General features: G+C 37.9%; 1 protein-coding gene across 4 annotated transcripts in view; it reads left to right on the top strand.

The window, feature by feature from the left end:
* Positions 1–15446, top strand: part of KIAA1958 (KIAA1958 ortholog) — a 154301-nt gene that overhangs the window by 76713 nt on the left and 62142 nt on the right. For 3 of the 4 annotated variants that reach the window (XM_032306947.1, XM_032306948.1, XM_032306946.1), the window contains exon 2: positions 8409–9603. In XM_032306947.1, the coding sequence (XP_032162838.1) occupies positions 8433–9603 (1171 nt within the window). In that variant the 5' untranslated portion in view covers positions 8409–8432. Of the gene's footprint in view, positions 1–8251; positions 8273–8408; positions 9604–15446 lie in introns of those variants that run through there. The other variant, XM_032306945.1, reaches the window with a different exon arrangement.

The following is a 15446-nucleotide window of genomic DNA, read 5'->3' as shown; positions in this document are numbered from 1 at the left end:
CCTGTGGACTGTTAATATGTTGAATTATATTGGTTGATTTTTGAATGTTCAGCCAACTTTACATTCCTAGGGTAACTCTTACTTGGTCATGATGTATTACCAATTTTATATATTGTTGGATTCATTTTGCTAATGTTTTGTAAAGGATTATTACATAAAATAAGGAATGTTGATCTGTAATTTTCTTTATGGTAATATTTTTGTTAGGTTTTGGTAGTAGGGTTATGCCGGTCTCCTTAAACAAGTTGGATAATGTTCCCTTCTCTTCCTATTTTTTAAAAATATTTGTGTAATTTTGCTATTATTTCTACCTTGAAAGTGTGATAGAGTTTACTAGTGAAATCTTTCTTTTTCTTTATTTTTTAAAGATCTTTTTTATTTATTTGAAAGAGAGAGAGACGGAGCAAGCATGAGCTGGCAGCAGTTGGCGGGGGGGGGGGGGGGGGTTGATGGGCAGAGGGAGAGGGAAAAGGAGACTCTCTGCAGAGGAAGGGAGCCTGACACCCAGCTGGGTCTCAGGACCCTGAGATCATGACTTGAGCTGAAGGCAGACATTTGCCTGAGCCTCCAGGTGCCCTGCAGTGAAATCTTTCTTTTGGAGAAGGTTTTTTTTTTTTTTTTTTAAACATTCAGCTTCTTTTATAGATATATGGCTACTAAGTTTTTTTTTTCCCCTTGTGTCAGTTTTGTCATCCACAAGCAATTGATATTTAGTGGTATTAAAACATCTGCAACACAAATCCTTTGAAAGGTTCAGAACTTTATAAAGAGGAACTATAAGGGCTGTGGGTCAGATTGTTGTAACTGAAGTGAGATAAAAGCTAACTAGACATTCACTGATATTTGTCTAGTAACTCATTTTGTCAGGTTTTGGAAAAGTGACATAATCTTTTCATATTCTTTTTTTTTTTTCCTAAAAAATTTTTCTGTCTTTTGAAAAAAGAACATTTTCATGGATCTTCCTTATACCCAGTGCTACCTTAAGTCATTTTTGGTCATAATATTATTTAAGTAGGTATAAACATAAAATTTATGATTATAGTTCTGAGATAGCTATAAACCAAAACAGTCCCACCAATTCAAACAAAGTTAAACTATAAAACCAACATAAACTCAAATTAACATGAATGTGATGGGGAATCAGATTTGAGACAATATCTTTTCTACTGTCACAGTGTTAGAGTATGTTATGTTAAAAGCATAGGCTCTGGAGTATGACCAAAGTTCAAATTTTGGCTCCACCACTGCTTTGTTCGAGTGACTTAGTTACTCATTTATAAAACAAGGATAATAATTTATTAGGATTATTGCTATAATTAGGATTATTGGTATGTCAAGTCCTACAAGAGTGCTTGGCAATTAATAATTATTCAATAAATATTAGCTGTGATAATAACTAGTTTTATGTTATTCTACTGAAACCTTAATGGTCAGTATTGGGTTTATTTTTTGTTTTTTGTTTTTTGTTTTAAAGTATTTATTTGAGAGGGAGAGAGAGCTCAAGTAGGGGGGCAGCAGAGGGAGAGGGAGAACTGAGCAGGGAGCCTGACATGGGCTAGATTCCAGGACCTGGGATCATGACCGGAGCGGAAGGCAGATGCTTTTAACCGACTAAGCCATCAGGGCGCCCCTAGTGTTGGGTTTAGTAGTAGAAAGTCTGACTCTATATTTAATGGCTTTCTGATTTTGACTTTAGTAATGTAAATACTAATATATAGAATGTCGCCTTGCCTAAGTTAACATACAGTGTGGTAATAATAATTTCATAGCTTTGTTTGCTAATCTAGGATAAGCAAATTTCATACTTAACCTAAACTCTGCTAGTCAGGACTCTGAGTTTTGGGTTTTTTCTGTTGTTGTTGTTGTTGTTTATTTTATTTTTTAAATTTATTTTCAGCATAACAGTATTCATGATTTTTTTACCACACCCAGTGCTGCATGCAATCCGTGCCCTCTATAATAATACCCACCACCTGGTACCCCAACCTCCCACCCCCTCCACCACTTCAAACCTCTCAGATTGTTTTTCAGAGTCCATAGTCTCTCATGATCACCTCCCCTTCCAATTTCCCCCAACTCCCTTCTCCTCTCTAACTCCCCATGTCCTCCATGCTATTTGTTATGCTCCACAAATAAGTGAAACCGTATAATAATTGACTCTCTCTGCTTGACTTATTTCACTCAGCATAATCTCTTCCAGTCCCATCCATGTTGCTACAAAAGTTGGGTATTCATCCTTTCTGATGGAGGCATAATACTCCATAGTGTATATGGACCACACTTTCCTTATCCATTCGTCCGTTGAAGGGCATCTTGGTTCTGTCCACAGTTTGGCGACCGTGGCCATTGCTGCTATAAACATTGGGGTACAGATGGCCCTTCTTTTCACGACATCTGTATCTTTGGGGTAAATATCCAGGAGTACAATTTTGCAGGGTCATAGGGAAGTTCTATTTTTAATTTCTTGAGGAATCTCCACACTGTTCTCCAAAGAGGCTGCACCAACTTGCATTCCCACCAACAGTGGAAGAGGGTTCCCCTTTCTCCACATCCCCTCCAACACATGTTGTTTCCTGTCTTGTTAATTTTGGCCATTCTAACTGGTGTAAGGTGATATCTCAGTGTGGTTTTAATTTGAATCTCCCTGAGCACTAGTGATGATGAACATTTTTTCATGTGTCTAATAGCCATTTGTATGTCTTCATTGGAGAAGTGTCTGTTCATATCTTCTGCCCATTTTTTGATATGATTGTTTGTGTTGAGTTTGAGGAGTTCATTATAGACCCCGGATATCAGCCTTTTGTCTGTACTGTTGTTTTGTTTTTAAGATTTATTTATTTATTAGAGTGAGTGAGCAGGGAGAAGAGGGTAGAGGGAGAGGAAGAGACAGAATCCCGAGCAGACTGCCGGCTAATGTGGGCCTTGATGCAGAGCTTGATCTTATGACCCTGAGATCACCACCTGAGCCAAAACAAAGAATTGGACATTCAACTGACTGAGCCACCCAGGCACCCCTCTTTGAATTTGTTTTTAATCAAATGTCACATGATGGGTGCCTGGGTGGCTCAGTGGGTTAAGCCGCTGCCTTCGGCTCAGGTCATGATCTCAGGGTCCTGGGATCGAGTCCCACATCGGGCTCTCTGCTCAGCAGGGAGCCTGCTTCCCTCTCTCTCTCTCTCTCTGCCTGCCTCTCCATCTACTTGTGATTTCTCTCTGTCAAATAAATAAATAAAAATCTTTAAAAAAAAAAAAAAGTCACATGATAACTCTGTAAAGCTGAGTGTCTAATCTAATCATTGCCCATAATCAGATATGAGAAATACTATCTGAAGTTATTTTTATTTCTTGAAAATTTAGCAAAGGCATTATTTTTTCAGTGTAGACCTCATCATCAGACTGTTGAAGCAAATCAGTAGGTTCTAGAACTTATTTTTAGCAGTTCAGAAATACCTTAATTGTCTTCTTACTGATACAGTTTTGTATTAAATATAGAATGTATTGCAATATATTGATAGCTATTCCTTGTTGGTTTGGACTCAATCCATTTAATTACCCTAAATATCAGCAGATTATGCTCTCATAACTACATTGGTTAACATTGGTTGCCTGGCTGAAATATATTAATAATGATACTGGAAAAATATTTTCATCTTATGATACTCAAGAAAAGTTTAAGAGCCTCTTCATGAGATTGCTAGTGAATTTCAGAATGTAATAAAAGTGACTTATGATTACTATCTATTGATTCTTAAAGGTTGCTGATTATTATAGAATTAAGTGGATAAGCTTTTAACAAAATTTAAAATTTTATCTATTTTGTCTTATAATTTTTTTTCTGGCTTGTGGTACCTTCAGCAAAGGTACTATTTTACTACTGTATAGTAGCTCTTACCTGAACAGTAAGTTCTTTGGAGTTCCACATGCTTATATAATTTTGTGTTTTGATTCTGCCACATTTTTACATATTTGAACTGTTACATCTTCATTCAGATATTGTGTCATAATGTATATTATTTTCTTTCTATGAACATATATATTTATTTCAGCTCTTTTATTTTCTCATTACTCTGTGACACTTAAAGTGGTGTATTGTTTCAGTATCACATATGCCATTTTCATGATGTCAAATCATGATGGCTGTCATTTGCAAATTATTAATGCAAAAGACAAGTTTTATATTTATATTTGCTAAAAAAGAAACAGCATGAACAGGCTTCCCAACAAATTGAAAGTTGAATCATGTCACTTTAGGTGATTATGGACAATAATGAGAGTATAGATACTAAGGCAGTATTTGGATCTAAGGTGATTATTTAGATGATTCATCATATGCTATATTAATCATATTTTTACTAGAATAAAAATGAAAACAGTTATATACATTTTGAAATAGAATTATAGACCTCCCGATAGTTTATTTGTGGAGTCCAGTCTGAGAAACAGTTGTACTTGGGGGATGGTGCAGAGAAATTGAAGGATTCCTCTGAGGTTCTAAAAACCAGGGATGGGGGCGCCTGGGTGGCTCAGTGGGTTAAAGCCTCTGCCTTCAGCTCCAGTCATGATCTCAGGGTCCTGGGATTGAGCCCCGTATCGGGCTCTCTGCTTAGCAGGGAGCCTGCTTTCCCCTCTCTCTCTCTGCCTACTTGTGATATGTCTGTCAAATAAATAAATAAATAAATAAAATCTTTAAAAAATAAATAAATAAAAGCCAGGGATGGGGGCACCTGGGTGGTTCAGTTGTTAAGCATCTGCCTTTGGCTCAGGTCATGATCTCAGGGTCCTGGGATTGAGCCCCGCATTGGGCTGCTTGTTCAGCGGGAAGCCTGCTTCTCCCTCTCTTGCTGTGTCTTTCTCTGTCAAATAAATAAATAAAATCTTTAAACAATAAAAATAAATAAAAACTAGAGATGAATATTATTTTTTGTATATCAGTAATTGAGTTCAGTGGCTTAAGCAAGATCAGGACCTTATATTTCCTTATGTAACAAAGAATTCTAGATAGTTCAGAGTTGATGTAGTGGCTGTATGATGTCAACAGGGATCCAAGCTCCTTCTGGGTGTTCTCTCCCATCCTTAAGTTCTTACTTCATGTTCCCACTGTGGCCTCAGGAGCTCCAGCCATCATGTCCTTATTCCAGGCAGAAAGAAAGGGAAGGACAAAGGGAAAATGGCAAAAAGGCCCAAATCAGACATGTCACTCAGTGACTTTTATTTATATGTTATTGGCTGGAACTGTGTCATATGACAATTCCTATTTGAAAGGAAGCTGGGAACTGTGTTTTAGGTGACCATATTGCTGCCCCAATAAACTAGGACTCTCTGTAAGGAAAAAGAATGGATACTGGGTAGGCAGATGGTCTCTGCCATACCAATTTTAAGAAAGCTTAAAAAACAAACATCAAAAACCTCAGTCTTTTTTTTTTTAACCAAGCTTTTTATTTTAATTCCGATATAGTTAGCATACAGTATATTTGGTTCAGAGGTACAGTGTAATGATTCAGCAGTTCTGTACATTACTCAGTGCTCATTGGGATAAGTGTTCCAGTCTTTCTTTTATCTGCATTTTTACTTTAAAGTTATATAAAAAGGAATATAAATAAAATAAGTCCCTAACTTCCTAAAGTATGAAGGGAACATACAGATCATATAGTTCTGACATTTTAGCTTAGAGGTAATTAGTGACTTGTCTTAGGCCACAGACATGGGTTCCAGGCTGGAACTGAAGTTCCTAACTCTGACACCAGTCACTGGTCTTCCCATTTACTGGGCCACTTCATAAAATCTGGTAGCTCACTTACTACTCTCCTGTGTACAAGACAGCTGTGGTTTGGGACTACTGGGGAGAAGTATTCTCTGTTCGCTTTAGTGATTACAATAAAAGCGATAGGAAATTTCATGTTTTTATATGAGGGTGTTAAGTTTATTTTGTTAGTGTTGATGGTACTGCCAGTATTTATATGTTTATTAATTAGTTCTTTTTTTTTCATCGTTTTTGTGTTTTGTTTTTTAAAGATTTTATTTATTTATTTGACAGAGATCACAAGTAGGCAAAGAGACAGGCTCCCCGCTGAGCAAAGAGCCCGATGATGCAGGGCTCAGTCCCAGGACCTTGGGATCATGACCTGAGCCGAAGGCAGAGGCTTAACCCACTGAGCCACCCAGGCACCCCTATTAATTCATTCTTTATTTATTCATCATTAACAATGGCTTATAAGGTCATAAGAGCAGGGCCATATCATGTTAATATCTCTGTCCCCAACTAGGTCCTAATTGAAGAATGAAAAATTATAGCCCCTTATACTAAAAGCTTAAAAATAAATAAAAAGTTTAAAAAATTATGGTTCCTGTCCTCAGGGAATTCTCAGTGAAGTTTGAGAGACAGACACGAATGGCACTGATAATAGTACAGAGATAAGAGATGATAGAAATACAAGTGAAGAGTGAACAAGTAAATAAATATCTGAGACTGAAAGGAGGTCTATAAAGACTTCAAGAGGAGGTGGTCCCAAGTTCAGTTTTGAAAAGTTTTCCAGATGAAGAAAGAAGAGGGCTGCATATCACACCAAAGAACACGTTTTTTATTTGTTTGTTTTTAAGGATTTTGCTTATTTCTTTGACAGACACAGTCAAGAGAACATAAGCAGAGGGAATGGCATAAGGACAGGGAGAAGCAGGGAGCCCAATGCAGGGCTTGATCCCAGGACCCTGGGATCATAACCTGAGCCAAAGGCAGATGTTTAACCATCTGAGCCACCCAGACACCACCCCGCCCCCTTGCCCCAGAGAACGAGTTTTTAGAGGACCAGTGGGCATGAGAAACTGTTTAGAGAAGAGGAGACTGTGAGAAATATGGGAAAAGCCGATAGTAGTAGGAAATGAGGCTTGAGGGGTTGACTGTAGCCATGACCATGTCACAGAGGCCTCATAACATGTGAAAGGTTTTGAATTTACCTATTGATGGGGCGCCATGGAGGTTCAGATGTGTCCTTTTGTATGGCCACCTGACAATTACAGTTAGACCTTGGCACCTTAGTGTGGAGCCCATCTACAGTGAGGCACCACTTTTCACTCACAGCTACAGATGAACAGGACAGACTAACCCATACATCAAGATCCTTGTTCCTCCCCTGCTCAGTTTTCCCCAGGATCTCCCCTTTATCAAAAACACACTTGACCATTCTGATCACATGCAGACTCCTCATGTCCCAGTTTACTTTTCTTGCCCATCATGTTTTCCTCACTGTTACCCAGCCAAGGACCCATAACAAGTGATTCTTTTTGACCTCCGATCAATAAAGAATGGCTTACTCCTGTTTGGTAGATGATTATCCTTACGTGCCCAGGAGGCTTAAATGGTGTAACAAACCAGACACATCTTTTTTCTTTCAAATGGTGAAATGAAAGGCAGTATTTCAGGAATTTCAGACAGCAGGGAGACAGATAACCAGCTCCTAAGATTTGGTTATAGTCCTGGCACCTGACCTGGCCCACTCATCCTTGCTTCTGGTCTGCAAACTGCCTTTGCCCCTGACCCCAGGAGGCACACCCTAGTGGCTCTCCTCCTGGTCAAGTCTCCCTTCCCTGCTAAAGACTTTCTTTCTGCAGCTCTTAATTCTCTCCTTGGACTCTTAAGTTACGTTATTTGTTTTCCACTGCCCAGCAGAGGATTGACTTCCTTTCTGTGACTCATCCTAGAATGGACCTAAACCTTTGTTGGTTTTACCTTTAGTAATGAAGTTTCTGATGGCAGAGGCTGAAGTCGGAAGTGCATACTCTTGGTTAATACAGATAAGGCACACATTTTATTATTATTATTTTTTAAGATTTTTATTTATTTATTTGACACACAGAAATCACAAGTAGACAGAGAGGCAGGCAGAGAGGGAGAGGAGGAAGCAGGCTCCCTGGTAAGCAGAGAGCCTGATGCGGGGCTCAATCCCAGGACCCTGGGATCATGACCTGAGCTGAAGGCAGAGGCTTTCACCCACTGAGCCACCCAGGCACCCCCACACATTTTATTATTAAGGAATTGAATAAACCTCTCTTTGTGACTTTGGAAGTAAAATATACCATGAAAAGGCTCACCTCTTTTTTTTTTTTTTTAAGATTATTTATTTATTTGATAGAGATCACAAGTAGGCAGAGAGGCAGGCAGAGAGGAAGGGAAGCAGGCTCCCCGCTGAGCAGAGAGCCCAATGTGGGGCTCCATCCCAGGACCCTGGGACCATGACCTGAGCTGAAGGCAGAGTCTTTAACCCACTGAGCCACCCAGGTGCCCCAACTAGATACAGTTTTAAAGTACATTTCTTTTTTATGCCACATGATCATAGTTCAAGGAAATGGAAGTAATAGAGATACGGGAATATCTTGGGTAATAATGGCTTCTTATTTTGATTATTTCCCTTTAGGAAGGACACTGCTGATCCTGTAACATGGAGGATTGCCTTCATACTTCATCTGAGAATCTGTCCAAATTGGTCAGCTGGGCCCACAGCCATGGGACCATTTGCAGCCTCATTCCAAACCTGAAACACTTGCTTTCGGAAGGTTCCCATGGGAACCTCACAGCAATGTGGGGCTGTAGTGCTGGCCATGCTTATCACTGGCCGCTGACAGCTACTTGCAGAGCTGGGTCCCAAGAAAGGGTCTGTTTCCAGGATAACAGAAGTTTTAACTCTGATAGTCCCAGTATAATTGGAGTACCCTCTGAGACACAAACTAGCCCTGTTGAAAGGTACCCTGGGAGACCTGTGAAAGCGAAGCTAGACTGTAATCGGACCAGAGACTCTTGTGACTTCTCTTATTGCAGTGAACCCTCTGAACTGGATGAAGCTGTAGAAGAATATGAAGATGAAAACACCCTGTTTGACATGGTTTGTGAGTCTTCTGTTACAGACGAGGATAGTGACTTTGAACCCCAAACCCAAAGGCCTCAAAGCATTGCTCGAAAAAGGCCTGGAATAGTCCCATCTTCTCTCCATTCCAGTTCTCAAGCTCAGATGGTTGATGAATGCAGCAATGATGTCATCATTAAGAAAATCAAACAAGAGATTCCTGAAGATTATTACATTGTGGCGAATGCAGAGCTGACTGGAGGGGTAGATGGACCAGCCCTTTCATTGACACAGATGGCAAAACCCAAGCCTCAGACTCATGCTGGTCCCTCCTGCATAGGGTCTGCTAAGCTGATTCCCCATGTGACATCTGCCATTGGCACAGAGCTAGACCCACATGGTGTGTCTGCATCCCCCTCTGTCATGTCCAGACCAATCGTCCAGAAGACTGCCAGGGTATCTCTGGCTTCACCAAACAGAGGACCCCCTGGTGCCCATGGTACCAGCCAGCAGGTGGCCATGCAGATGCCTGTGAGCACATCCCATCCTAACAAACAGATCAGCATCCCTTTGTCTGCACTGCAGCTGCCTGGACAGGATGACCAAGTTGCTTCTGAAGAGTTCCTGCCCCATCTGCCCAGCCAGGTTTCCTCCTGTGAGGTAGCTCTTTCTCCCTCAGTTAACACAGAGCCAGAAGTGAGTTCCAGTCAGCAGCAGCCCCCAGTCGCTCCAACCATAACCACTGAGGCCACAGCACAGTGCATACCAGGTATGGCACATGAGGTGACAGAGTCCCTCATCCACGCACATCAGAGAATTCTGCGCCGTCAGCACTTACAAAACCATTGGCTCAGTTTGCTAGGAATCAGGCCTTTATTATTCTCAGAAACATAGAAATAATTAAATATATTCTATCCAGGTAATATTCTGAAGGAAATTCATCTGAGTTAAGGCCATCCGTCCAGTCAGTGTACCTCAGGGCTGAGAGGACAGCTGTAGGATTGTGCTGTTAATATTGCATGGCTAGATTTAAGGTTTGTATCTGATGTTAAGCTGAATAATTTTTATTTTTATTATTTTTTTAGAAGATTTTATTCATTTTAGGGAGAGAGCAAGTTAGTAGGGGTGGGGAGCAGAGGGAGAGGGGAGACTCTTAACTCACTGAGCCACCCAGGTGCTGCAAGCTGAATAATTTTTGGTGTATTAATGTTATCTTTGAAAAGAATTTTTATGCTCTCCTATCGGTATCAAGATATTTGGTTGCTGTTGGAAGCCAAAATGACATGATGTTGGGTGTGTAATAACAATAGAACTGGTGCTTTTCCATTATTATTTATTTGTCTGAACCAACTTGGCCTTCCTGTTCATCTAGTTGGTGTGGCAGTTTAGAACAACTATTTTAAAAGCAACAAATAATTCTAAAAGAAGTATTTTATCTTTTATCTCAAAATATATATTTTTTTTATTTTTTAAAGGTTTTATTTATTTATTTATTTTACAGAGATCACAAGTAGTCAGAGAGGCAGGCGGCTGGGAGGAAGCAGGCTCCCTGCTGAGCAGAGAGCCCGATGCGGGGCTCGATCCTAGGACCCTGAGATCATGACCCAAGCAGAAGACAGAGGCCTTAACCCACTGAGCCACCCAGGCTCCCCTTATCTCAAAATTTAAAAGAGTCTGATAACTTACTTTCCTGGAGTACATGGGCCTAACTGGAATGGACTGAGAGGAGAGGGAAATAATTGTATGAGGCCTCTATCTAATTTTGGCATTCTAATGTTCTCTGATTCTAAGATGTAGTATTTATTTAATCTGGGCTATTATTATATAACAAGGGTTTGGGTGTCATGCATTTAGCTTCATTATTCAAATCTAATAAGCCAGAAGTAGACATGGACAAAGATGAACAGATATATAGAACGGAGTATATAGAAAGCAGAAATTTGTGGCACGTTTTGGTTTTTTTCATTTTAATGCCTCTCAAGGAAGTCATGTATTTTGGAAAAAGTTTCCTAGAAGCCTGCAGTACCTGTGCCTTTACCCAATTTATGATTTTGTTGACACAGTCATGGTATTATTAATAAGCTATAGAAGGAAAATATTCATATCCTCATTCAAAATAATGCTTTTCAGCTTATTCATTTTTCTTTCTTTTTAAAACAATAGCTTCATTGAGATTTAACTCACATACCATAAGATATACTCTTTAAAAATACACAGTTCAGTGGTTTTTGGTATATTTACAGAGTTGTGCAACCGTCACCACTATCTAATTCAAAGCTCTGTTACCACCCCAGAAAGAAACCCATACCCATCAGCAGTCCCTCTTTTCTTCCTCCCAGACCATCAACCACTGATCTATTTTATGTTTCTATAGATTAGCCCATCCTGCACATTTCACATATGTGGAATCATAGCATGTGACTACCTTCTTGCACCTAGCATATTTTTTTCTTACATTGTAGCAATGTATCAGGGTTTCTTTTTATTTCCAAATAATATTTCACTATATGGATATATCATAGTTTGTTTTTCCTTTCGTAACTTGATGGACATTGAGGTTGTTTCTATTTTTTGGCTGTCCTGTGTAATGCTGCTAATAACATTCCTATACAAGTGGACGTATAACTTCATTTCACTTGGGCAACTACCTAGAAGTGGAATTGATGGGTGTATGATAACTCTAACTTTTTGAGGAACTGCCAGACTTTTCCAAAGTAGCTCCACTATTTTACAATCACCAGCAATGTAAAAAAGTTTTCTGTTTCTTAACATGCTGACCAATATTTGTTGTTTTCTATTTAACAAAATGATATTTATCCTGGGTGCATGAAGTAGTATCTCATTGTGTTTTTGTTTTTTGTTTTTTAACCCCACCCCCCTTCTCCCATCTCATTGTATTTTTGATTTCCACTTCCTTAGTGATTAATGGTGTTGAACTTTTTAACAGTATAGTCTTGGCTAATCCTGGCATAATTTAGACACATTTTCATTAGGCTCGTCAAGGTCTTTGTACTAGATAGGAAATCTGACTCTTAATACATATAGAGTAAAGTAGTGGTACCTTTTCACTTAAATAGATAGTTGTATCTGGTTTATTTGTGTCTCCCCCACCATTTAAAAAAAATAATAAAATAAAATAGAAGACTTAGCCTGACAGTTTTCTATATTCTCATTTATTTTATATTAGAGGGTAGAATTCAGAATTGTATTTTGCAAAGTGGTCCAGTATACCAAAACAGTTAGTAAGGCTGTTGTATCACACATCCTTCCATGAATTTACCTCAGTATCCTTCTACTAACTTACTGCAGCTTAGTAATAATGCTGCATTACCCCTTCCACTAACTTACCCCAGATTTCCCTGCATCTGCCTAGTGGACAGTGAATGAAACATCAAGACTCTTTACTAAACAAAATATGAATATCTTATTATATAATTGTTATGGAAAAGAAATTCAGCCTATTTGAAAAATATTTTAAACTTTATTTTTTGTATAGATTACATTCTCTTAGGTTTTATTTCTTAATAAAATTACACTCTTTTTTTTTGAAATTGCACTTTTTATGATAGCTATAAAAAGCAGGTATGGCCAAGTACAGCATATAGTTAATACAATCATAAACTGTGATTTAGCTGTACTCTTGCAAAGAGAATTGGTCTGGCTTGAAGTTGGAACTTCTAAGGAAAAACAGTATGAAGAACTGATGAGAAGGTCCTAAGGAATCATCCTAATGTTTTGATCCATTGTTCTTTGGAAGGATATTTATTATATTGCTAAAATATTTTTAGCATTAAAGAAATACTAATTTAGGGGTGCCTGGGTGGCTCAGTCATTAAACATCTGCCTTTGGCTCAGGTCATGATCCCAGCATCCTGGGGTCCAGCCCCGCATCAGGCTCTCTGCTCAGCAGGAAGCCTGCTTCTCCCTCTCCCTATTACCTTGCTCGTGTTCCCTCTCTCACTCTCTCTCTCTCTGAAAATAAAATCTTTAAAAAAAAAACTACTATTTTACTAGAAACATCACTGGAACAAATAAAACTCTGATTGACATTTTTCTTTCATGGGAGTTAGATAAAGTTAACTTACAAATTTACCTTTTTTCTATAGAGCCCAAATTAGACTCTCTGCTCTTAATAGTTTTGTTTTGTATATTTACTATTGTAGATAGTCTTCATTCTAAACATAGATTTTTTTTTTTAAATTTAGAATTACAACACATCCAAATGTATGTGAATGAATATGTACAGATGGTCCTTACTCAGTTAATATAGGAAGTATACTTGGGACTAAGCCAAGAAGAAACCTTTTGAAAGAACTAACTGAAAGCAAAATCAGGTGCTCTTCTTAAAACGGATGTTGTGTAAGCTGGGTCCTTATCAAATCGTTGTAGAAATACTGCATATCTTTGAATAGAATTTTTTTTTTTTAATAAATACTCTGACAAATGACTGTTGAGTAAACCAGAAACAAAGAGAAATTTTTTCATTTTGTTTAGTTTTTACTGATGCCGTTTAAATTCTGTTCTCCTAGTGGAAAGTCATCCTTATTTATGTTCAAAACTAAACTCACAAAATGATAAAATGTTAATCAAGGTATGAATAAAATTATTAATTTTCATGTCAGCTCTGTTATGCTTTTCATCCCAAATCTTAGCCAGTAGTAATGAGTAAAGAGGACATATTATTAGAAGAATAACTGACTATTTCCCCAGTGGCTTAGATTCCATTACATTTTGAGGTTATTAAATGTAAATTTAGGGCATTTGTCATAAATTTAAATTTCTATTGCATTCTGAGTTGAGTTTTTATGTGTATATTTTTTTAAACATACACACATACACGTGACTTCCTTTATGATTTTGTGCAAGGACCCCTTTTATTAATCAGCTTTTCTCTAGAATTTTTATAGTAGCAAGCAGTCAACTTTTGCTTATTAGATTTGAAATATATATGTTTTTCTTTTGAAAATACGCATCTTTGAAAGATTAAAAAATACACATCTTTAGTTCTAATAAATTATATGTATTCATTATATATTAGAAATATTAACTCCTAGTTTATTTTGTATATTGGAAATAACATTTCTCTCTTTACCATTAAAGTAATTTTGATGTAATTAATTTTGTTGATGGCATATTTTTGAGATGAATTTTCTTAATTTTTATGAAGGTTATTCCTTTCAGCCTCTATTTAGCTATCATCTTTTCCACATTTGGTTATTTTGCCAAGGAAGTCCTTTCCTTCCCTTGAATCTGATAACTATTTACCTAGGTTTTACTCTGGTTCTTTTTTGGTTTTCCACCTGCTGCAGCTGCCCCCACCCCCCAGGGTCTCCTTTCTTTTCTTACATTTAACTCTGAAGTCAGAATAGATTTTGGATTGGATCCTCACTTCATTATTTTTGCAGTAGCCAAATGTTCCAGCTTCATTTATTGAATAATTCCCATTTATGCATAACATTTATGTGTAACATTTTTATTTATATTTGGGTCCATTTATAGATTTTCTTTTTTTTTTTTTAATTTTTAAATTTTTAAATTTATTTATTTGCCAGAGAGAGAGAGAGGGTGAACACAGGCAGGTAGGGCAGCGGGCAGAGGCAGAGAGAGAAGTAGGCTCCCTGCTGAGCAAGGAGCCCAATACAGGACTTGATCCCAGGACCCCCTGAGCCGAAGGCAGCAGCTCAACGAACTGAGCCACCCAGGCATCCACCATTTATAGATTTTCAAGTCTGTTGTTATTGATCTTCTTTTCTTCTAATTTTTTATTATTTGATTATGTCTTTTAAAAAGATTTTATTATTTTTTTGAAGTAATCACACCTAATATCAGGTGAGAACTCGATCACCCGGTGATCAAGAGTGGCATGCTCCACTGACTGAGCCAGCCTGGCACCCCACTATTGGATTATATCTTACACAAAACAAAATGCATTTGTAGAAAAGGAAGAGTATAATTTATTTAATAGAGTACTTTTTGAAACCTCATGTAAAATTGAATTTAGTAAGCTTTTAAAAATTGATTAAGTCTTATATTCTAGTTGTTTGGTATATGTTGTCATGCATAAACAATGGTTTCTCTTGTCAAAAACAGAAAATCTGAGTTAAAATAACTTTAAAAAGAATAAATTGCTTTATATCCGAGGACATATCTTGAAACAAGTTTTTAGCCAAATGTTAAACGATGTCTGGTTTCTTTCTTGCCATTTCTCACCTTAGGTTCCTTGGTATTAGCTCTCCCTATAGGTGTTTCATTTCTGTATGGTCCCCAAGGTGGTTGCCAAGTGCTCCTAGGATTCATGTCTAGCAGTAGACAGAACCTGTGTCACAACATTCCCATTAACCCTTGAATCAGTCTCTGGGGCATTAGACCCCCGCCTGGAAATGGTATTGAGACCAGTTTACATAAATCACATAACTAGGGGTGGAGGTTAGATGGGGGTGTTCTTCTAAGGACTTTCTAGGTTGTTATCTTGAAAGGAACAGCAAACCAGAATTATCTACACTACTTGTATATATTTTTATTTTTGTTTTGGGCACTTAGGTTTTTTGTTTTTTGTGTTGTTGTTGTTGTTTTTTAATGTGGGCAGATGAGAGATGTTTATATATGTCATTC

This window comes from Mustela erminea, chromosome 12 (genome assembly GCF_009829155.1).
Source record: "Mustela erminea isolate mMusErm1 chromosome 12, mMusErm1.Pri, whole genome shotgun sequence".
Lineage (NCBI taxonomy): Eukaryota > Metazoa > Chordata > Mammalia > Carnivora > Mustelidae > Mustela > Mustela erminea.
The sequence above is the reverse complement of the archived record's forward strand: the minus strand, read 5'-3'. Positions and strand labels throughout refer to the sequence as shown.